The 22,580-nt window shown below is 31.6% G+C and overlaps 4 protein-coding genes and 1 pseudogene across 4 annotated transcripts; 4 read left to right on the top strand and 1 right to left on the bottom strand.

Annotated features, from left to right (window-relative positions):
• Positions 1 to 30: 30 nt before the first annotated feature.
• Positions 31 to 4,142, top strand: LOC129890792 (LIM domain-containing protein WLIM2a-like). The gene is made up of 6 exons (XM_055966270.1): positions 31 to 36; positions 636 to 660; positions 776 to 795; positions 916 to 1,005; positions 1,604 to 1,825; positions 4,128 to 4,142. Exons 1-6 carry the CDS (start codon positions 31 to 33, stop codon positions 4,140 to 4,142), a joined length of 378 nt encoding a protein of 125 aa, XP_055822245.1.
• LOC129890018 (tetraspanin-10) lies at positions 3,832 to 9,497 on the top strand. The gene is made up of 11 exons (XM_055965506.1): positions 3,832 to 4,287; positions 5,053 to 5,165; positions 5,296 to 5,350; positions 5,454 to 5,509; positions 7,355 to 7,402; positions 7,649 to 7,697; positions 8,049 to 8,132; positions 8,211 to 8,278; positions 8,653 to 8,778; positions 8,868 to 8,943; positions 9,276 to 9,497. Exons 1-11 carry the CDS (start codon positions 4,234 to 4,236, stop codon positions 9,339 to 9,341), a joined length of 795 nt encoding a protein of 264 aa, XP_055821481.1. The 5' UTR covers positions 3,832 to 4,233; the 3' UTR covers positions 9,342 to 9,497.
• Positions 9,498 to 10,801: 1,304 nt separating this feature from the next.
• Positions 10,802 to 11,520, top strand: LOC129888574 (uncharacterized). The gene has a single exon (XM_055963530.1). The coding sequence runs from the start codon at positions 10,871 to 10,873 to the stop codon at positions 11,324 to 11,326; it is 456 nt and encodes a 151-aa protein (XP_055819505.1). The 5' UTR covers positions 10,802 to 10,870; the 3' UTR covers positions 11,327 to 11,520.
• Positions 11,521 to 14,624: 3,104 nt separating this feature from the next.
• Positions 14,625 to 17,954, top strand: LOC129890791 (uncharacterized; annotated as a pseudogene).
• Positions 17,955 to 20,262: 2,308 nt separating this feature from the next.
• On the bottom strand, positions 20,263 to 21,815 carry LOC129890790 (uncharacterized). The gene is made up of 2 exons (XM_055966269.1): positions 21,451 to 21,815; positions 20,263 to 20,475 (listed from the first exon to the last, which is right to left on the bottom strand). Exons 1-2 carry the CDS (start codon positions 21,682 to 21,684, stop codon positions 20,263 to 20,265), a joined length of 447 nt encoding a protein of 148 aa, XP_055822244.1. The 5' UTR covers positions 21,685 to 21,815.
• Positions 21,816 to 22,580: the final 765 nt, after the last annotated feature.

Below are 22,580 nucleotides of genomic sequence, written 5' to 3'. Positions count from 1 at the left end.
TTTTCATTAACGTAGTTCATCATCTACAATATGCAGGTAAAGGAAATATTTTGACCCACACAATATGATTTTTTTTGGGAAAGGAAGTTCGGATAAACTCCTTTCCGCAACTACTACTAATGTAGGTCGCCTACCCTGATGCAAGCCTGATATCACAACTCAAACCTATAAGCAATGCTTGTGCATATAAGTTAAAGATAAATTTCCCTTTATTTAATCTCTTTTATTTCTTTTGACTTTTTTTTTCTAATTCCGTTTTCTAGCTGCGACGACTGAAATGACGCGAAAAATCCAGACCCGTAAAGAAGAAGGGCCAGTGGGGGGCATTTGGGAAAGGCTGGCCGATCGGGTGTCTTCATTCAAGCGATGGTACAGAAGAAGAACGAAACCAAGTGAGAGGTCGGGGGCAAGGAAAATAGTTGAATCAATCAGGCTTACCTTTTTATTTTAGTATTATTTTGTAATTAAATACAACATGTACCGTTTATGTTTGAATTAAATAGTTTGTCAGCTGTAGTTCTTAGCAATTTTATTTCATCAATATTAATTGATCTTCTTATAATGTATTTGGATTAATCTTTTTTGAATTACAGTTGAGCACATATTCAACTCTTGATGGAGTATTATATTGCTAGCCTCCCTTGAAGCATTCTGAATCATGTAATTTGTTTTAATTAATTAATACATTTCAAAAAATTAAATCCTACAATTAATTTTCATTAATCATTTCATTGCCTAATATAATTATTTGTTTGTTTCCTTATTTCTTGAGCAGTGGGGAGGCAAAATGAACTGGTATGTATCATTTATTTACACGCTCTAAAATTATTTTTACGAGTAGGACCAGAGCTATAGTATTAGCTAATATTGTAAGAGCCAAATTGATTTTTTGTATACTTTATTTTGTTATTACAGAACAGAAGCTCTAGCAAAGTTTCGGCTTTATTTTCTGGTACACAAGATAAATGTGCCGCTTGTAAAAAAACTGTGTACCCATTGGAGAAGGTTAGTATTTTTACTTTATTTCTTCTAATTAATAAGAACTAATTAATATCAACAAATTCCTTGCATAAATTTAAATTAATTCATGTCAACAAATTTTTAGTTTCTCTCTAGTCTTAATATGTATGGGAAGTTTTGCTAATTTGAAAAGGAAAAAAAAAACTAATTTCCAGTACATTTTATTCATGCTAAAAATTAACAACACACCTCCAAATTTCATTAGTTAATTCTGATTTTCAAATAATTGAAGGAGTAAGAGTCTGTTTAGATGGACTTATTTTAAGTAACTTATAAGTTAAAAAAAAATAAAAATAGGTGCAGTCCAACTTATTATTTTGACTTATAAGCTGTTTTCAACTTATAAGCTGCTTAAAATAAGTCTATTTAAACAAACTCAATTATTTATTGAGGCTTATTTTAAGCACAAAATGACTTTCAAAAAAGCTAAAAACAACTTATAAGTCAATCCAAACAGACTCTAAAGCTATAATTTATCAATAACTGAAGGACTAAAAATGTAATCAACCCTTCGGCAATTAATGCGACTCTACATTACTTGCTTAAAAACTTGAATCCACCTCTGCGTAAATATTTCTTTCAGGTTACGGTGGATGGTGAAATGTACCACAAGATATGCTTTAGGTGCGTCCATGGAGGTTGTAAACTTACAACATCATCCTACGCTGCATTTGATGGACGTCTCTATTGCAAACCTCATTTCTCTCAATTGTTCAAAGAAAAAGGTTCATATAATCATCTCAGCAAAACTGCTTCAATGAAGAAAAATGAAAGTTTAATCAATATTGAACAAGAAGGCACACTAGTACTACTAGTACTGCTGAGGACACACAAGATGACAAGTCATAAAAAATATTTAATTGCATCGATCCATTTATCGACAACAATTGTATTTTTTTTTTCCATTCTATGTTAATTTTCATCTTAACTTTTACTTATACAACATGTCTATACAACTAGTGTAGCCTTAAACATGCATGATATTTGTGTCGCTGATCGTATCGTTCATTTTTGCCACGAAAACGTAGCCGCCATAATAAGAAGCAGGCGATAAGTGTAAATCAAAGGTTTAAAATTGACTTGCTTAGCTTCTAGCTAATATATAGAAATGTCATTCTTAGATATAAAGATTTTTTCCATCACGAATTAATGAGAAATTTGTGTTATAGAATATGATTATTCTATTCATTTTCCACCGATCATTGAGAAAATGCATAGTGAGATATAGAATCGCACTGAATAGTGAGTAGCTTTCTAATATTTCCGTATGAAAATATTATTATTTTTTCTTTTCTCACCGATTCAATCAAAATCTCTTTAAAAATAGTCACGTGTACATTTTTCACTCAGAAATTTCAATGGGAAAATAATAAATTTCTAATAGTGTGTACAGTTTTTTCTAGGAACAAATTTTAAAAAATAATATCACGTAATATAGAATTGAAGACTACTTCATTATTTATATATATCTAAAAAGTGAATGTTGGATTCGTTTGCCTTTTTCCTAATTAGGCCTCCCTTCAACCCCACAAAAAGTGTTCAAATAATTGATGATTTGTCTCAGTTTTGTTGGGAATTGCCAAATCCAATATTTTTCTTTACAATATTGTGAATTTAATTGTAAGTATTAAGTTCATAACATTGAAAGTAATTATGAATATTGTTAGTGAATACACCAAGTTCAAATAAAAATTATTTTCTACATCTCAATTTATATAATATAATTTAGCTAATTATGAATTTCTTTGTACGAGATCACATGCACTCAAGATAACAACTTGACTAACTAGTCTTACATAACTTTATTACAAATAATTCATTTAGAAACAATTACCTAATCAAATTGTTTCTTTTGAAAGAAAAAGTATGAATCAATTCATATCTTTTTCTTGTTTTTATTCCTTCAATTTCGTACCAACCACTCCATATGAAAATAGTACTATTTTTTCTTAGGTCATAGACTCATTATTAAATAAAACATGTTTGGTACGAATATAGGGACCATAATATTCTAAGTTTAACTTACTTTTATTTCACAATTGTGAATGATGTTGTATGGTAGCTCCTTCGGACATATCATGTCCGTAATGAATTCACTCATGAATATAATGATGGTACATTTAAGACAACAAAGATTCCAAATATAAATAATATAATAACAACATTCTTCATGTAATTTTATATATGGAGTCTGAAAATGATAATAAAATTGAAAAATACAGATAAGACTACTAAATAAGAAGAAAATAAGAAAAGGAAACTAGCTCCCTGCCTCTCCCTTAATAAAGCACTACAACACACAATTACCTGCTATTCTTTTGTCTTAAATCTCGATCTTCAAATTTCTTATGTCATGTGCCGCTTTAGCCAAACATGTATAATAAATAATAAAGAAAAATATGAAGATTCGGCACCGCAAGAGTACATTTTTGCTGTCCAGCACAATCGTCAAACTTAAAGATGACGTTGGACCATGAAAATTATTTTACTTTTCTCCGTAATTGAATTTCAGAATTTTTAAGAATTTGAAAACTAACAAAAAAGTATTTTTATTTTTTTTCACTCTAAATTACTCACAAAAAATTAAAAACAACTCCAATTTGCATTAATGATCAAATACCATTCCAATTTTTTAATATACTTTTTCACTTAAATAAAAATTAGTATTTTTTTTCAAAATTTACAATAAAACATGATCAAACGTCACTTAATTTTGTTGTTTTTTAAATACACAACCAATAAATTGAAACTCACAGCTAAGCAAATATATATAGTAGACTATTATATTTTAAAATTCTCTGTTTGCAAAAATCCAAACTTGTGAGCTACTTCTTTCTTCTTCAGCTCGTCTTCTTTAATTCAGTTATCCAGTGTGTCGTGTCGTGTAGTATTTTGTAGCAAGACCCAAAATAGAAATCATGTGAAATTGTTTTTATCTTTCCCATTTTACCCTCATCTTCTTCCCCTTAAACCCCACAAAAATTGCCCCCTCTTTTTTCAAAAAATTCCCTTCCCCTTTTCTTGTTTCCTTGCTTTCTTGCACTGCAAGTGCCACTTCTCTGCATAAAGTTTCCATCTTTTTTGTCTTTAGAATTTCTGACACCCAGTTTCTTCAGCTCTAGCTGTTTTCCTCTTTCTTTTTTTACATAGACTGTATTGATCTTTTGGGTTCAAGAAAGAGCAATAAGCTCAAAGAATCAAGAAAAGGGTAGGATGAGTACATCAACTAGTATTTTTGTGATAAGATGGATCAATTTTCTTACAATGGTATGAACCCCTTTTTCATATTTTCACTTGCTTTTCAGCTCCAGCTGATTTTTCCTGCTCTGGTACCTTATGTGTAACTTGGGTTTTTTTTTTGTTTGTTTTTTGTTCCATTGACAAGATAGGATGAACCTCTAAACTGGTTTGGGGTTTGTTTTTCTTGATGTGGTTGGCAACTTTACTTAGTTGCTTGTTAGTTTAGTGTTTCAATTTATTTTAAAATGCTATTGCTTTTGGTTCAATGTGATTGTATCAGATTTTTGTTGTTCAGTTGAGCTTGATTTATTTGCTGTTTTTGATGAAAAGAACCAATTTTTACCTTCTTTATACTAGTTTTTCAATTTTGAGGTAGAACATTTTTCTTTCTAGATATGTTTGATACCAAGGAAAATGTTTTTCATGGAAATATTTTCTTGAAAAATGTTCTGTAAGAAAATAAGTGGGTTTTGATGAGGTGTGTTGGAGGGTAGGGAGAACACAATCAATATGGAATGTCGCTAGATGAACTTGTTTGCCCTACTTTTATTAGAGAAGTCATTTTCCTCATTTTAAGGAGCTTGTTTTCCTAGAGAAAGTGTTTTTCAAAATATTTGACCAATTGAACATGGGAAAATTGGAAAACATTACCAAACACACCCTCTATCTTTTTGTTTTTTAAATTGAGGTTGTTCTAGTTCTTAATCTAGAGCAGGAAAGTTTATTGTTCTTTTGTTTTATTTTGGTGGTGTTTAACTGTTTTTGTACCCCATTTGGAACTTGAAAATGCAGCTGTTAGCTGTGGGCGTCGTAGGTTTTGGGATTTGGATGAGCGCTCATCATGATGTTTGTAGAAAGTCTCTCACTCTGCCTGTTCTAGGTGTTGGAGGAGTTATATTTGTCATGTAGGTTTCTGGAAATTGTTTTCCTTCACAGAAAACACACTTGTTCATTTGGTTTTCCCTTAACCCTTTAATCACTCAAGGTTTTTTTATGTATATTTGTGATAATCGTTCTTCTTTCCATGATTTTCAGATCAATTGTTGGGTTTCTTGGAGCATGGAAGAACAACTCCATCTTGTTGTGGATTGTATCCTCACCGTATCAAATGTCACATGCAGTGCAATTTTGGTTCTAATTGTTCTTGATTGGCATAATTCTTTTGGTTGCTTCTCCTTAACATTATATTTTAGTATCTAATCATGTTGTGCTTAATTTTGGTGGCAATATTGGTCTTCACTGTTTTGGCGTAAGTAATGCTTCTTGGAATTTGTTAAGAATTTGGTGCATCATCTATCCGTTATTGCTGATAGACCAGCCATTGTTTTCCCCCTTTTCCTCGCTTCTGTATTGCAATACTCAAGATCAAGTAAATTATCATGAAGATGTGTTACAACAAATGTTTATCGACAAGTTTACAGGTTAATTATCAATGCACACGATAACTACATGTGTACTTTTTTATGGAGGCACAAGTTAAAATGCATTACCAAATTTGTGACTGTAGTTGTGGTCCCCCAAGATATTTAGTCATTGCTGTGTTCATGGTCTTCATCAAGTATGAAAGTAAATATAGTTTGTTTTAACATACCGCTTGTTTTGTTTGTTTTATTCTTTGAAAGTTACAAGCTTGTAACTATACTTGAAACTTTGAATATCGCTACCAAAAACTCAAACAAATTTGAACCAGTTCTGTATTAAATTTTTAGCTTTAGTGGCTTGACAAGATTAGTTTGTGACAGTCTCACTGGTGTCAACGATCTCAAAATATGTAGAAAGAGCCTTTTCTTCTAATGTAGTTCTATAATTATAAAATTTGGGATGTATTTCTAATTTTTTATGTTTATCTTTCCTGAAACTTAGCTAGTTTGGCTACGTATCTCTCTATCAGGTAATTTTATCTAAGAGCCATGATGGTGTATTATTGAGGGTTCTTTAGGAGTCTATCAATAGCTAATTGTCTACAGCACTGTAAGACATTGCCTGTGGGTTGGCCCCCTGACTGGAACCTACTCTGTTTCTTGGAGGCCCGTGAATCAAGCTTTCACCGCCTTGGCTGAAAGTCACTTTGATTGGGGAAATGCAATATCATGAATATCATTAACTAGTTGTTCTATGGGTTCCAGCATTGTGTGTGTCTTGTTCCTGATCCGTTGTCCCTGTGTGCAGCGTGCTTAGATTTTGGGTACAACTTTTAATGTACTATAATGAGCTTTAAAAAAGAGTGATATGTTGTATAGATTTGCTAAATTTGGAAAGCGCCCCAGTACCGCCGCCAGGTTGAAGCCTAATTCCTTTTTCTTTTTGGAGTTAAATGCACAAATGATGATGGTTCCATTAATGGGAATTCTTTCTCAAGTATTTTCTACTTTGGCCTTGTTAACCAGCAATTGGTAGATGCTTTAGCAGTTAAAGTAGCAACATTAGGTGTAACGTGCATCGCACTGCTTGGAATTTTTTTCTGATAACCAAGCGATCAGTTGTTTCTAGCTCCAAAACTCGTGGAAAATCCGCCCCTCTACCCTTCTCCACTTTAATAGCAGATTTGGTTAGATACCAACCCAAATAATGGTGCTGCTCCCCTCTTTAATCTGAATAATGGGACAAATTTCTTCTATTGGTCAGGTATGTTGATTAAGCCATTCATCTTGTGAGAAGACTAGTGGAGCAGTATAGTGAGAGTAAGAGGGACTTACATATGGTGTTCATTGACTTAGAAAAGACGTACAACAAAGCACCTACAATTTCTTTCCAGCCATATTACCCACATAATGCAAAGGGAATGCACAACCAAATCTTCTTCTCCTTTTCCCATGCAGCGACAAAATCTACACTAGCAAGTGATAATCTAAGCATGCAAGAGTTCGGCTTGGTTTTCATTAATCTTCATTACTAATTCTATCTGCAAACTGCAATCTGTCTTGAACATGGAACTCTAAACTGGTTTGTCATATTTAATTCTTCATTAAATGACAACTACGTCAGGGTTAACAGGCATAAGATGGCAATTACTGTGTCCACGTGCATGCTGATGTCAGAAATGGCTGATAACTACATATTACTGTGACCCTTATTTCGATTTGCTTTGTCACAGGTTCATTGTGACGAATAACGGCTCAGGTCACAGTGTGAATGGACTAAGGTACAATCACCTGTCACATCTGTCTGTGATATCAATCTCTCGAATTAAAAGATTTCAATTCTCCACTCTTCACTCCCTCAATATCCCCCTTTCTCACTTTGGTTCTCAATGTGTCTCACATACATGGATTTTGCTTGTATATTTCGTAGAGACCGTCACAAGTTTTTCCAGTTCTCCTTTATCCTCTTACTAACTCCTGTGCTATTCTTGGAAGTGTGAGATCACTTATAGTGTTTGTGTGGGCAGGTACAAAGAGTATCAACTTCAAGACTACAGTTCGTGGTTTCTAAAACAAGTAAGTACCTGTTTATATGCAAATACTCCCTCTGTCACAATTTACATGACACACTTTTCTTTTTAGCCTGTCCCAAAAAGAATGTCACATTTCTATAATTGGAAACAATTTAAATTAAAAATTTCTCTTTTAACTTTAATAAAATGATTTATAGCCATACGGATGATCAAGGAATGTTTTAGACCACAAATTTGTGTCAAGTCAAAAGGTGCCACATAAATTGGGACGAAGGGAGTAATAAGTTGCAGGTTACTGGGCAAGGCATCATGTCTGATCATTAATAGGGGTTGTTTCAGATGCCTTAAGACGAAAATTTCATGCATAGATTAACCATTTGCTCATTTGTTTCAGCTCAATAACACCCATAACTGGAAGCATCTGAAAAGCTGTCTTGTCAAGACTGATGACTGTAGTAACCTATCAAAAAGATACAAGGTCGTGTTCCGACTTGAACCTGTTCATGATTTATATCTGTGAAATCATATTATTAATGCTTCTGCTATTTTGTTGCAGACTCGCAAGCAATATAAATTAGCAAAACTAACACCTATTGAAGCTGGCTGCTGCCGACCTCCATCTGAGTAAGTTATTGTTATTATTATTTGTTTCATTGTTTGTTATTCCTTGTCTTCCTTTTGCAAGATATTTTCGTTTCGTACTACTCCAAATATGCTTGCGAGATGAGAACACATTAATATCATCTGGCAGTTATTTTACACTGAAGTGAGTGCTCACTTTGTGAATTAGTAATTACAAAATAGAAAGTTGTGCTGTAGACAAGTGTTAAAATGATTTATGATCAGTATGCTCATAATGCAAGTCGCACACGTCACATGTATATTCTGTATCTGATGTTTCACCAACTCCTCTATATCTCATGTGTTTGCTATTGAAATCCTTCCTAGCATCGTCTGATTCATTCCAAGGACTCAGAAATACTCTGCTTTTTTTGTAGGTGTGGTTACCCTGCTGTTAACGCCTCATACTATGACTTGAGCTTTCATCCGACAAGTTCCAGCAAGGACTGCAAGCTTTACAAAAACTCGAAGAATGTCAAGTGCTATAACTGTGATTCCTGCAAGTAAGAGTCATCTTCTGGTCTTGTCATTCTTCGCTTCATCTAAGGTTATGCAGCTCACGGCTTTTTTCTCCAACTATGTCATCTTTCAGGGCTGGTGTTGCACAATACATGAAAACTGAATGGAGAGTGGTTGCTATCTTCAACGTGATTCTCTTTGTCGTTTTGGTAAGTTCACTCTTCTAATTAAGATCTCAAAAAGTGAGCATAACGACTCTTGTTTCTTGTTGGAGAAGTACGGTAACATTTATGAGCCAAGATTTGAAGTTTATGGGTTCTGAACTTGCCATCGAATCCATAACTCTTCTTAGTTACTGAATTCACAAATACATATTTAATGGATTTCCATATACAAATTTAGGGTCTAAGCAAAAGTTACTGGATTCGTCCAAATTCAGAACTAAAAATCTAGCTACCCCTCTGTGATTTCTCTGATGGCTTGAATTGGTTCATATGACTTCTTCTCATTCTCATCCTCTGCTGATTCTTACTTGTGTCAGTCGATGATCTACTTCGTGGGATGCTGTGCAAGACGCAATGCTGCTCGGAGCCACTCTAAAATTTGAATCCCGCAGCTGCAGAATCCAGATGAGATGAGTTGGTGTTCTTCAGCCGATGATAACAGTTCATATTCTTCAGCTATTTGTTGACAAACTCTGTAAAGCTTTATTCGATTGAAATGATTCATGTAATATAAAATAATTTTTTATTTTTATGTTGTTCATTCTTCCATTACATCTAAAACATGCATTAGGACCATATAATTTTAAGTGTTTTTAAGTATTTATATCGTTTGAATATGAATTTTTAACGAAATTCTATACCATAATCGTACATATCAAGATTCAAGAATGATTTTTTCTTTTTGGAGTTCTCTTGCATTTTAAATCATATAGACTCAGGTACTTAGGACAGTCAGGCTGTAATCTCAATCTCGCTTCCAATATCTAGTTCTCCACCGATATCACTTATACCTAGGCCGTAATCTCAATCTCACTTCCAATATGTAGTTCTCCACTGATATCACTTATACCTTGTCTAGTAATATGCGTAGACAACCATTGCAATATCCTCTCATTTCTGCACCTGTTGAAGGCAATGATCTTATTAAGAAAGTTATCCCTCAAATTCAATTGTTCAATTTCATAGGTTTAAACAATACCTAACCACGATCCACATTCCTCATTAAGAGAAACTCGTACTTTATTCTTTAATCTACATTTATATATTCAAAAAAATATTTTAATAATATTGATATTATTTTATAAAATTATATACTACATGAACGTGCCGAGATACAAGTATCACCTAAAATTATATTACTCCCTATTTGGAAATGATTTTTATGAATTATTAGGTTTATTTTAGTTCATGCAAGTGGAGAATGTGATTTGATTGTTATAAAAAAAAAGTTAGAAATATTTTGGTATATTATATATGTTTAGTCAAATTTATATTCACACTTACTAATCCTAACTTAGTAAAGTTCATCAAGTATATTAAAATATTACCTATTTAGTTTAAAATTTCAGATCTCACTGATTTTATTTATGCGAATTAGTTTTTTTTTGTTTTTTTTTAATTTTTCAAAAGGACAAAAATTCATGTCTTATTCCCCAAAAGTAGGAAATATTATCATTTGGACTCCAAAAAAAAAAAGGCCTGAATTAATGTTTTATTTTATTTCATGCAAGTGGAGAATGTGATTTGATTGTTATTTTGAAAAATCAAACATTTTGGTATATTATTAATGTTTATTCAAAATATATCCACACTTACTAATCCTAATTTAGTAAAATTCATAAAGTAATTACCTATTTATCTTTAGAATTTCAGATCTCACTGATTTTACTTACGCAAATTATTTTTATTTTGGAAGTAAATTCATGTCTTAATCCCCAAACTTGGAAATATCATCATTTTGTCTCCAAAAAAATGGTCTGAATAAATCTCAGCCGTCAAAAAGCGCGGGAAAATAATTTCCAAAGACCAAAAGAATGGCCTATAAATAAGACAATTTTCACTTCATTTTTCTCAAAATTTCCCAAATCTCCAAATACAGCAAAAACAAAAAAAAACCCTAGAATTCTCTCCAATGGCACCGAAGAGAAAGCCAACTGTGGAACAACCGTTGACGACCCGTGTAACTCGAAGCCAAACCCAAAATGGCTACTCGAAGCCCGTTTCAGTTGACCCGGTACCACCAAAACCAAAACGGGTCAAAAAGACCACTGTTTCCGAGGCCAAACCGAAAGTGAAGGCTCCTGTTGATTCCGGGTCGAAGAAGATTGTTGTTGTTGAGCACTGTAAACAGTGCAATCAGTTCAAGATTCGGGCTGTGAAGGTGAAACAGGAGCTGGAAAATGGAGTACCCGGTTTGGAAGTTCGGGTCAACCCGGAAAAGCCCAGAAGGGGTTGCTTTGAAATCCGTCTAGATGGTGAAAATGGGGAGAAGTTTGTTAGCCTCTTGAATATGAAGAGGCCATTTGGACCTATGAAGGCACTTGATATGGACAAGGTCATCTCTGAAATTATTGAGAAAATCAAGTGATAAATTTTATTTTTGGTATTTGTTTTAATGGGGGAAATTTAGGGGTTTTGGGATTTAGGGTTATGTTTGGATTTAGGTCACCTCTGAAATTATTGAGAAAATCAAGTGATTTTGGGTTTGTTTGGTTAAGTGCTTGATATTTTCAATCCATTTGTAGACCTTTGAAAAAGAAAAGAGAATCTATTATGACCTTTTGTTTGTCTTTCCCCCTCCTACATTTTGCAATTAAAATGAAATGCTTCTATGATTAGTGTGGTTGAAAGTTCTATTAGAAATTATTACTAGTCATAGACAACTCCAAGATTTGAAATTTATTGATTTTGAATTAATGTATATCTATCTTAAATTAATGTTTATTGAGTTCACAATCAAATTTTTATAGTTATTTAGTGATTGTTTTACTATATAAACAAGGTTTGGGTTAAAGCTATTGGATTTTGAGAATTTGTAGCTTATACTTTGGCTACATCATTAATTTTAGTATATAATAACAATCAACCCAGTATAATCTCACGTGAAATCTGAAGAGGGTGGTTTGTATGCAATTTATTGTGAATATACTAACTGTTTTTGATAGACATTTGGTCCTTTTGGACCTATGAAGGTACTGGACGTGGACAAGGTCATTTTTGATATTATTGAGAAAATCAAGTGTTCAACTTTATTTTAGGTTTTTTTATGATGGAAATTTAGGGCTTTTATTATGAAAATTTATTGTGTTTTTGGGATTTAGGGTTATGTTAGGATTAGGAGTATGATTTTGTGTTTTGATTGGTTAATTGCTTGATATTTTCAATCCATTGTAGCCCTAAAATGATGTTAAACAATCCAGTTAATAACTCAATACCAGCTTTACCTATGCTCTTTTACAATTTTATCGGAATCTTGTTTGGCCCAATTGCCCTTTCCCTTCTCATTTGATTAATAACCTCCTCAAATTTTACACCCCTTTAATACCTCAAATCTCAACGATTCACAGGGTACACAAAATCGTCCATCATAATATCCATGTCCCTTTGCTCATTCAATAGTTTATGGAAGTATGTCTACCATCTTTGTTTAATGTATACTTTTTCCACCAATATTTATCTTTCTCGTCTTTGATACACTTCACTTGGCCAAGGTCTCAGTCTTTATCATGTAGCTCATGGTACAAGTGTTCAAATGTTGTCATTTAATTAGCTGTTGCAACTGTTAACTTCACTTCCTTTTCTTGTCACCTTATACCTCTCCCTATTTGCCCTCATTTCCTCCTCGTCTTTGCTTTCAACCAACATCATATAAACAACCGTGTTGACTTTCATTTTTCCTTCGACTGCTTCATTCCACCACCAATTTTATAAATGAAATGAATTTTCATCAATGAATAGACTTGTTAGGATAACCAAGCCCTAGGTTGCACGAGTGTCAATTGTGTGAGTTTGATGTGTTGACGTTGGGCTTTTAAAAAGTATTCGGTAGAGGGTCAATGCAGAAGTATATCCTAAGAGTATCAATGAAGTTTAGCAAGGTCATAGGGTGAATTCAAGGGCTCAACCTATAAACGATAGGTCTATGTGTGCCATTCACAAGTTCTTGATTTATGAGTGTAGTGTATTGATGTGGAACTTTTGAGAAATATATGATAGAAGATAAATGTGAGAAACAATGACTAGAATAAGATATTGTATGTCCTAAGAGTATCAAGGAAGTTTAGCAAGGACTTGGGTTAAATTCAAGGGCTCAACCTAGAAGCGATAGTCACAATTGTGCCACTTACGTGTTCTCAAGTTATGAGTGTGGTGTGTTGATGTTTGAATTTTGAGAAATATTCGATAGATGATCATGTGAGAATCAATGACTAGAATGAGATGTTGTACTGTATATTCTAAGAGTGTCAAAGAAGTTTAGCAAGGACTTGGGGTGAAATCAAGGACTCAGCCTATAAGTGATAATCCCATGTATGCTACTCAATGTTCTTGAGTTATGAATGTGGTGTGTTGATGTCGGGCTTTTGAGAAGTATTTGACAAAGGATCAATGTGAGAATGAAGTGTTGTAGCAAGGATTTGTGGTGAATTTAAGGAATCAACCTATAACTGATAGTCTCATGTGTGTCACTCATCATTTTTCGAATTATGCGGGAAACTTATGGATTTCTCGATAGGTACCTTTCCTAAAATGTTGAGAACTACGTTTACCAAATTTAAGGTTATTCCAAAATCGTTTACCTATGAATTTGACTTAGCCAGTGACATCACAATTTCAAATTGGGCCATAACATTCAACATCCGGCAAGTTAGAGCCCGTTTGGATGGGCTTAAAAAAAATGACTTTTAGGTATGAAGTGCTGAAAGTTATTTTTATAAATAAGCAGTTGAGTGTTTGGATAAAAGTGTTTATGTTGAAAATAAGTGTTTGAATTTTAGGGTTAAAAGAATAAAAAAGGTAGTTTGGAAATTTAGTTAAAATATAAGGGATATAAAAGTAATTTCCACGGTCAAATAAAATGGCTTTAAGCACTAGGAAAAAAAAAGTTAGAAATCCTAACTTTTTATTTTTGACTGACTTTAAGAACTTTATGGCTTAAAGTTAGCATTAGGCAAACACATCCAAAAGCTAAAAAGAGGTTTTAAGTTGGTTTTGACCAACTTAAAGCCAATCAAAACGGGCTCTTAGTCAAAAACAACAAACTCTAAAAATCAGTGGATCAATTCAACTTTCTCTCTACTAGTTCATCATTTACCTAAGAATTTTACAAAAGGTAACTTGGCCGCGCTACGCGTAGGCTGTATCAAATGTATAAATTATTTTTTAAACAATTTTTTAATATAAAATATATTATTAGTTTAATGAAGGAATATCTCTAAGTATCATAAACTCGCAATTAATTATTTGGAGTTATGAAATGAAAAAAAAATGAGAGCAATGAATGTATTTATTAATAATAAAAATAGAAGTTAAAGAGATGTGAGTTATGAATCGAAATTGTAAAAAGTAAATCAAAAAATAAGAAGGAAAAATAAAAATAAGAGAAAAAAATATGTTTCCTGGCCAACTTAAACAACTAACGTTCACTTGAAAATTCGTTCATATGAAAATAGAAATAATTACTAACTCATAAAATTTATTTGTAAGATGGAAAAATACATAAAAATACATATTAAGATATCTAATAAAAAATAATTATAGTGAGAGGTGAAAAGTTGATTAGTTGAATTTGAAGAACTTTTCTTTTAGACTTTTAGTGTACCCAAAATAATGAAGGAAGCACATAATTTATTAAATGAGAAAAATAGGAATGAATTGAAGAGTAAAGAATGAGGTTAACGGTTGGAATGAAATAAAAGAAATGTTTTTCATGTTTTTAACATAGCACATTTAATATAGTTAGGAGATTTAATGGAGTTTAATATAATTAGGAGAGTAATGGAGTGACTTTTGGGTGTTTTTAATATACCACATAAATAGGAAAAAATAGAAAAAATGTCAAAAAAAGAAGAAAAAAAATAGAATCATTCGGCAAAGAGAGGTGCCACATCACTTCTCTAGTATCTAGTTTTATATTATATATAGATCGAAGAGTTAAATCCAATAAGGCAATAAATTATTTTACCTTCCTTAGCAAGAAAATTTAAGTTGTTCTAACTAGTGTTAAAGTACATCTTTCTTTATTTGACTATTCTTAATTTGAAGATAATCTTTTCATTTATTATAATATGCCTGTTTAATCAAGTTTTTTTAGAAGACAAAAATATTATATTTTTTTTCCTAAAAGTGCTTATTAAAAAGTGAGGTTTTTGATCAAGTTTTAAAGAGGAAATAAGTGCTTTAAACAAATTGTAGAAGCTAAAAATAAATAACTTTTTTCCTAAAGTATTTTTTTTTCAAAACCATTTTTGAAATAATATATTTATAGAATCACTTTAAAAAGGTTTGGTGATATACTAATTGTTGATCAATACAACAACAACAAACCAGTGAAATCCCACAACGTGAGGTCTGGAGAGGGTAAAGTGTACGCACACCTTATTCCTAATAAGGTAGGACGGCTGTTTCCGAGAGACCCTCGGCTCAATAGAAGCATAAAAAGAGGTCAGATAAGGCTAAGAAGTTCAAAGCGATATGGGAAAGCAAATAACGAAAGCAACACAAATAAAATAGAGTAATCGAAGTATAGAAAGTAATAGATAATAATAGAAATTAGAGCACAAGAAATTACAGTGCGCTAATGCGTCTACTAATACGGAAGAATAACGAGACTATGTAATAGCCTTCTACCCTAATACGGGTCCTCCACACCCTCTTATCTAAGGTCATGTCCTCGGTAAGCTGTAACTGCGTCATGTCCTGTCTAATCACCTCTCCCCAATATTTCTTCTGCCTACCCTACCTCTTTTGAAATCATCCATGACCAACCTCTCACACATCTGTACTGGGGCATCTGTGTCTCTCCTCTTCACATGCCTAAACCATCTCAGTCGCATTTCCCGCATCTTGTCTTTCACCGAGGCCACACCTACCTTGTCCCGAATAGCCTCATTTCTAATCCCGTCGCTCTTGGTATGCCCACACATCCATCACAACATTCTCATCTCGGCAACTTTCATCTTTTGAACGTGAGAAACCTTAACTGGCCAACACTCCACCCCATATAACATAGCCGGTCTAAACACCACTTTGTAGAACTTACCCTTAAGTTCCATATTCTAACTAAGAAAAACTAATATTTTTGGGATTTTGACATAGTAAAGCTGCGCACCCTCAAAAAACAAATAGCCAATAGATGTATGATATATGTATATATGTATGTAGCAATGTATAATTAGCTTAATAATTTATGTATATAGACTAGCCAGGAGTTGTAAATAGTTTTGGCAGAGCGACCAAATGTGTAGAAAGCCCAATACTCTTTGTATCATCATTAAGTCCCTATCATTAAATTGTTTTGTAATTAGTCACCATAGTGACAATTATCTAAAAAATTGTTGTGATTTTGCTTAATTTCAGTTTGCAACAGTGCAAATCCCAGCCAACCCAACAAACAAACTGGCAGGAGCAGGGGCAATTATTAGCTTGCATAATCCTCAAAATCTTAGTGGGCATTAATTTAGTGCAGGACGTAGTAAGGTTCAAAATGGGATTGAAAGTATACAAGTCGGTTATACAGTAAGTTTTTTTTTTTTTAACATAATTAGCTCTGCATTAGCATTAATCTATATGTTTTACAACACTAATACATTGCATTGTCATCAACTCGAGTTATATGTGTGATTACATCAACTGACTCTAAATTCTGCATCAAACGATATATGTTAATCAAAGCATTATTATATGATATTTGTGTTAAATCGTCGATTACCTAATAAATTTATGTGGGTTTTTTTTTCCAAATGAATTAGGTGAATCCACATATTAGTGGAGACTCGCATACACGATTATACGCATATTTAAGGGTAGTTCCCTTAACTTCTTCGCATTAAATCTAATTATATTATGATATGCTTGAAAGTCGATGATGTATTAATTAATATTTTAATTTTATTTATTTTATTAATCTCAAACAGAAACATTAGCTTGTTTTAATACTCAATGTCCTGGTTTTATACATATAAACACTGCAATACCGTTAGATGGAGAACTTCTTGGCTCTTCTTATGGTGGACCTATTTATGATGTACCAATGTATATTGCTCGTGTAAGTGTGCATCTTCCTTTACTTCTCTTTTACTATCTAAACTTAGTCCAAGGACATAATTTTTCTTGCAACTTAGCTTATAGACCTTTTAGACTACTGTATAAAATCTTTTTTTGAGCAAACTAAGAATTTTATGAGGATACGTTGGATTAGTGTCTAAAATTTTGTAGACGTACGCTAGACAACAATCTAATGTTTTATGAACCTAAGAGCTATATTTTCACAATGCTTTAAAATAGAGGCAAAATCTAAATTGTGGCATAATATTTGTGTAAATCTTCTTTTTTTTTATTTTTTTTCATTTTCGAAGCTCAAATTCAAGACGTCTAATTAAAGGTAGGAGAATCATATTTATCATATAAAACATTTTCTAATCCAATGACAATCTAAAAGAAGAAAAAGAATTAATCTGTATATTCTAGATTACTAATAAATGTTTATTATATAGAATAACATGTAATTATCTTTTAATAGATCTGATTAAATAAGTAATATACATACACTATCAATCCATAAACTTAACCTTTTTAAAAAATTATTTATCTGACTATTTTTTTTTCTTTTACCATTTTATAGGACATGTCAAATGGTAATTGGTGGTTTAAATTAGGACCAAACTATACAACAGTTGGATTTTGGCCATCAAAGATATTTACAAAGTTAAATGAATTTGCAACAAGTGCTGAATATGGAGGAGTTGTGTATAGTCCACCAGGTGTTCCAGAACCTTCTATGGGCAGTGGCTATTTTCCAGTTGGAGACTTAAAAAAAGATGCATATTGTAGAAATAGTACCTACTTAACTGATAAAAAATGAAACAATTTCTTTAGATGATATTGTAGTGAAATTATATGCAAATAGTCCAAATTTGTATAGGGTTACTGATTATCCAAACTCTGGGGTTGAATCAGGTAATTTAGTCCTATATGGAGGACCAGGTGAACATGTATAATTGCAAGCATTTATATACGAAAGAAACATACACATATGTGATTTATTGATGTGGCGACCTTTTAATATATTTCGAAATTTTATTTATGAACTATAGTTTGTTCATTTGATAAGATTGTATAAGAGTTGAAGAATTTTTTTTATGATTTTCACAATTTGTGGGTTTTTCATGTTTATGAAAAAAGATCGAATTAAAAAAATCCAAATTGCATGTCTAAACAAAAGTTTAACTTCAACTCAATCTGATTTGAAATCATGTCCAAACGGATCTTAATATTTTTTGGTCTTTTGATTGTTGTTCTAGTTAATATAATGTTGCTAAATTATTTCTCAAATTGTAGATATTACAAATCTTGTTGCAATTTCACTACTGTTGAGTTGTGCCAAAATTGAAGCAAGACAAAGCCTATTATCTGAGGTTGAAGATTTAGAATTGGAGAGGTAATTAAAGCATATACTATCAAGACTATAAAGGTGATATCATAATATTTGAAGCATATCAAAAAAAAAAGCAAAAAAAATTATAATTACTTTTTGTTGATTTTAGACCAATGATGGAGATGTATACAACTACGTAAATTTTTATAAGCAACCCGCTTTCGATCATCCATTACTATAGAATCATGATTTTCATCCCGAGTTATGTTTATAGTATATATTAGCTTCTTTCAACTTTATATTTCAGCACAATATTCAATTTTTCTAAATTTTTTGATGAAAATACGTGTATTTTAATTTGATGTAGATGAAACCTACTCTATCCAAATCAAGAATAGGCAAAAGAGGCTTCGAGCTTCGAAAGACATTCAAAGATAGGGTTGAAAGACGATGGATGTCCAAGTGGAGCTGTTCCTATTAAAAAGAGTTACTACTATACATGCACCTATTGTTCAAAAAGATCAGTTTAGTGGAGCTCGTGTAAGGCTTGAGACTGGACTAAGTGATGCCATTGAACTTGGCTGGATTGTAAGCTCACTTGTTTTTATTAAAAGCGTATTTAATTTTTATGCATCGACAGTGTTTGAAATAATGTATATGTACATCATTGATGGCTATTTATTGTTACAATAAACCTGGTTAAAGAAATTTGTATAATATCCATTGTTAAAAAATCACTAATTTACATTTGACGTCCTATCAAATTTTGGCACATCGTTTAGGGATTTTTGACAGAGCTCTAGCATAATTTGAGTCAATATCATTCCCACCTGGGAGTTTGAAAATATTGAAATTCTTTTGTGGGATATTTTCTTGACATTAATTGTTAAATTATTGAAAGTTTATTATTTCAATGAATTTAAGTTTCCTGGGAACTTTGCAGGAGATTTTCTTGACCTTAATTGTTCAATAATTAAAGTAAACTTTACCTAAATCCCATAATGGAAAAGTCTAATTACTATACATCCCTCATTGTATCAAAATTATTCGATATCCCCTTTTTTTTCAACTTTTCTGATACATTAGTTTTGTATCTGATACATCAATTATCTAATGAGTAATTAATGAAGATCATCTATTTATGGATAATATCTTAATATAAGGGATGATTGGTTCTTTAAATCAATTATTAATCTAATTAATGGTATTAATTTGGTTAAAAAAATAACGGTTGTGAAGTTGAAGATTCAAGCCAAAAAAACAGAGCATAAATTCAAACCAACTTCGATTTCAATTTTTTTTCAGTTTTGGTGATACATAAGTTATGTATCTGATACATCAATTGTTAAAAAAATCAATTGTTATGTCCATGAAGATTCAAGCCAAAAAACAGAGCGTCGTCTCGAATGGAAAAAACAGAGCATCAATTCATACCGAATTTGATTTCAGTTATTTTTTCACTTTTGCTGATACATAAGTTATGTATCTGATACATAACTTTAGCTATAGAATAGTTAATGCACATCAGCTATTTATGGATAAAAGATTGGCTCTTTATATCAATTACTGATCTATTAAAGAAGGCGACAATTATGTACGTGAATTTTAAAAATTAATGTATCGAAATCATTAAATATTGAGAAATGAGAATCTGATACATGTGCATGATGTATCATAATAAATAAAACTTGATTCATGTATCAGAATTCACAAAATGTGACACTTATGAATATTATACTCGATACAAGTTTGATACAGTAGAAATATAAAACATAAACTTTAATTTTATATTCGATTTTGACACCAGAGAAAAACATAGTAAATCTGATGTATGGAAATATTAAAACATATTAAATCTGATACATTACAGTTTATGTATCAGATACATTAAAAGAATCAGAATCACCTAAAATGTTTACTATAAAAAAAAACTACTGGACATCAATCAGTTCTCCTTGGTTTGGAGAGATGTCTCTCCTAGTTTTTTTTGGGATCGTCGTTATCGCTAACATAACCATCAATGGCCTTCTGACAACAATATCTCCACCTATTGATGATTCAAAATCATCAAGAAAATTAGCCCTATATGCCGTTCCGAATCTCAATGGGTGGGACGTGATCTTCTTGATGACGTATTTCATTCCCTGCATTGACATGAAAATGGTTAAATACAACTTGAACTTTATACATAAATACGATGTATCATATGCATTAAAATATCTGATGCATGAGATGAGAATCTGATACATACAGAAAATGTATCAAAAACAATTATATATTATATTCTGATACATAAATATAGAAGTATCAGAATCATTAAAACTTGAAACATCAAAAAATAACACTTACACATGATGTATCAGAAATAGTAAATCTCCAAAAAATTGCATTTGAAAAAAACATTATGTATCTGATACATAAATGTATATGTATCAGAATCATTAAAACTTGAAAATAACAAATACTGAGACTTAAAGATGATGTATCAGAAATAATAATTTTCTCAAAAAATTGCATATGAAACAGACATTATGTATCTGATACATAAATGTAGATGTATCAGAATCATTAAACTTGAAATAATAGAAACTGAGACTTAAACATAATGTATCAGAAATAGTAAATCTCAAATAATTGCATTTGAAAAAAACATTATGTATCTGATACATAAATGATATGTATCAGCTTCGTTAAAACTTGAAACAACATAAAATGACACTTAAACATGATGTATCAGAAATAGAAAATCTCCAAAAAAAATACATTTGAAAAAGACATTATGTATCTGATACATAAATGTATGTATCAGAATCATTAAAAATTAAAACAACAGAAACTGACACTTAAACATGATGTATCAGAAATAGAAAATCTCCAAAAAAATACATTTGAAAAAGACATTATGTATTTGATACATAAATGTATATGTATCAGAATCATTAAAAATTAAAACAACAGAAACTGACACTTAAACATGATGTATCAAAAATATAAAATCTCCAAAAAAAATTCCTTTTAAAAATACATTATGAATCTGATACATAAATGATATATATCAGAATCATTAAAACCTTCACAAAATTTTCATTCTAAAACAAAAAACTTAATTGACCACATACCTTTGGGAGATTAGGGCGTGTTGTAACCCCTTCAATCTTGTTGTCTATTTCTTTGGGTGCATGTTTAACTGTAGCTTTCGACTTCAATTTCTCACGTAGCTTATTCATCACTGTTGGATCGTTACGATGTTTGGATCTAACTTCGTCGTAACCTTCCCAAGACGAATCAGAACCAGGAGAAACAAGAATTCGTTGATTTTTAGTGGACTGTTTGAGACCATGAACGGATTCCATTGAAGGTATGAGAAACAAAAACAGAAAGATTTACAGAAGAAAACAAATGATAAAAATTTAGAAGATTTTTCAAAGATTTTCAGAAGAAATCAAAATATACAAATTTTAGGAGAAATCAGATTGAATGAGGATGAAGTAAAATTTCATATAAGGAAAGATTGAAATATACCTTATTTGGAACCTTGAAATTGATTAACAGTTGAAGAGTAACAAATTAACTAGAGCAAATTAGGGCAAGAATAAAGGAATAGGCGGATGTATCAGAGAGGTATAGAGAGAGAAAGGAAAAAGAGGGAATTTGGAAATTTTTTGGTGTATATGGAAATAAAAGTAAATATATTAGGGGAATATGTGTAAAAGGGTAAGTATATTATTTCTATGAATTTATGTGCCCTCTAGCTAGAAACCATATCATTTAATAAGTTGATTATGGACAAGGTCCAAGAGGGCCCAAAGACTTACGTCATGTTAGAAATAAAAGTCCTCTTGCATTTTTTATACTTAAATATTTTGAAAATTTTGGGGAAAAATATTTAATTTAATCATTTTGAATTTGAAACACATACTGATTTAATTAATTTAAATTTATGATGGGTTAGAAACGTTACATAGCAGGGATTTTGTTTGTTTCTAGATTGAATCTGAAATTTTTAATTAAAAATAAAAGAATCACATTCATCCAACCACGCTTCTTGATGATAATATTTAAAAATTGATCCAAAAGAAAAACGTGTCGTGATCCTCTTATTTTCTTGAACACGCAATATCATGTGAGAAGACATTCATAAGTTCAATATAATTTCATTCTTTAAATAAAAATACAAAATAAAAACTCAGAATTTCAAATAAGAAACTTAGGACAATATAGTTTACACACTAAATTGAAATTAACTTTT

This window comes from Solanum dulcamara, chromosome 5 (assembly GCF_947179165.1).
Source record: "Solanum dulcamara chromosome 5, daSolDulc1.2, whole genome shotgun sequence".
Taxonomy (NCBI): domain Eukaryota; kingdom Viridiplantae; phylum Streptophyta; class Magnoliopsida; order Solanales; family Solanaceae; genus Solanum; species Solanum dulcamara.
The sequence above is the reverse complement of the archived record's forward strand: the minus strand, read 5'-3'. Positions and strand labels throughout refer to the sequence as shown.

Bases quoted from the DNA above. Each gene is read 5' to 3' on its own strand.
- LOC129890792 (XM_055966270.1), top strand. The intron at 661-775 runs GTAATTTGTTTT...TTTCTTGAGCAG, and splicing joins CTTGAAGCATTCTGAATCAT to TGGGGAGGCAAAATGAACTG. The intron at 796-915 runs GTATGTATCATT...TTGTTATTACAG, and splicing joins TGGGGAGGCAAAATGAACTG to AACAGAAGCTCTAGCAAAGT.
- LOC129890018 (XM_055965506.1), top strand. From the start codon at position 4,234: ATGAGTACATCAACTAGTATTTTTGTGATAAGATGGATCAATTTTCTT. The intron at 7,698-8,048 runs GTAAGTACCTGT...CATTTGTTTCAG, and splicing joins GTTCGTGGTTTCTAAAACAA to CTCAATAACACCCATAACTG. The intron at 8,944-9,275 runs GTAAGTTCACTC...TACTTGTGTCAG, and splicing joins TGATTCTCTTTGTCGTTTTG to TCGATGATCTACTTCGTGGG.
- LOC129888574 (XM_055963530.1), top strand. From the start codon at position 10,871: ATGGCACCGAAGAGAAAGCCAACTGTGGAACAACCGTTGACGACCCGT.
- LOC129890790 (XM_055966269.1), bottom strand. From the start codon at position 21,684: ATGGAATCCGTTCATGGTCTCAAACAGTCCACTAAAAATCAACGAATT. The intron at 20,476-21,450 runs GTATGTGGTCAA...ATGTCAATGCAG, and splicing joins CACGCCCTAATCTCCCAAAG to GGAATGAAATACGTCATCAA.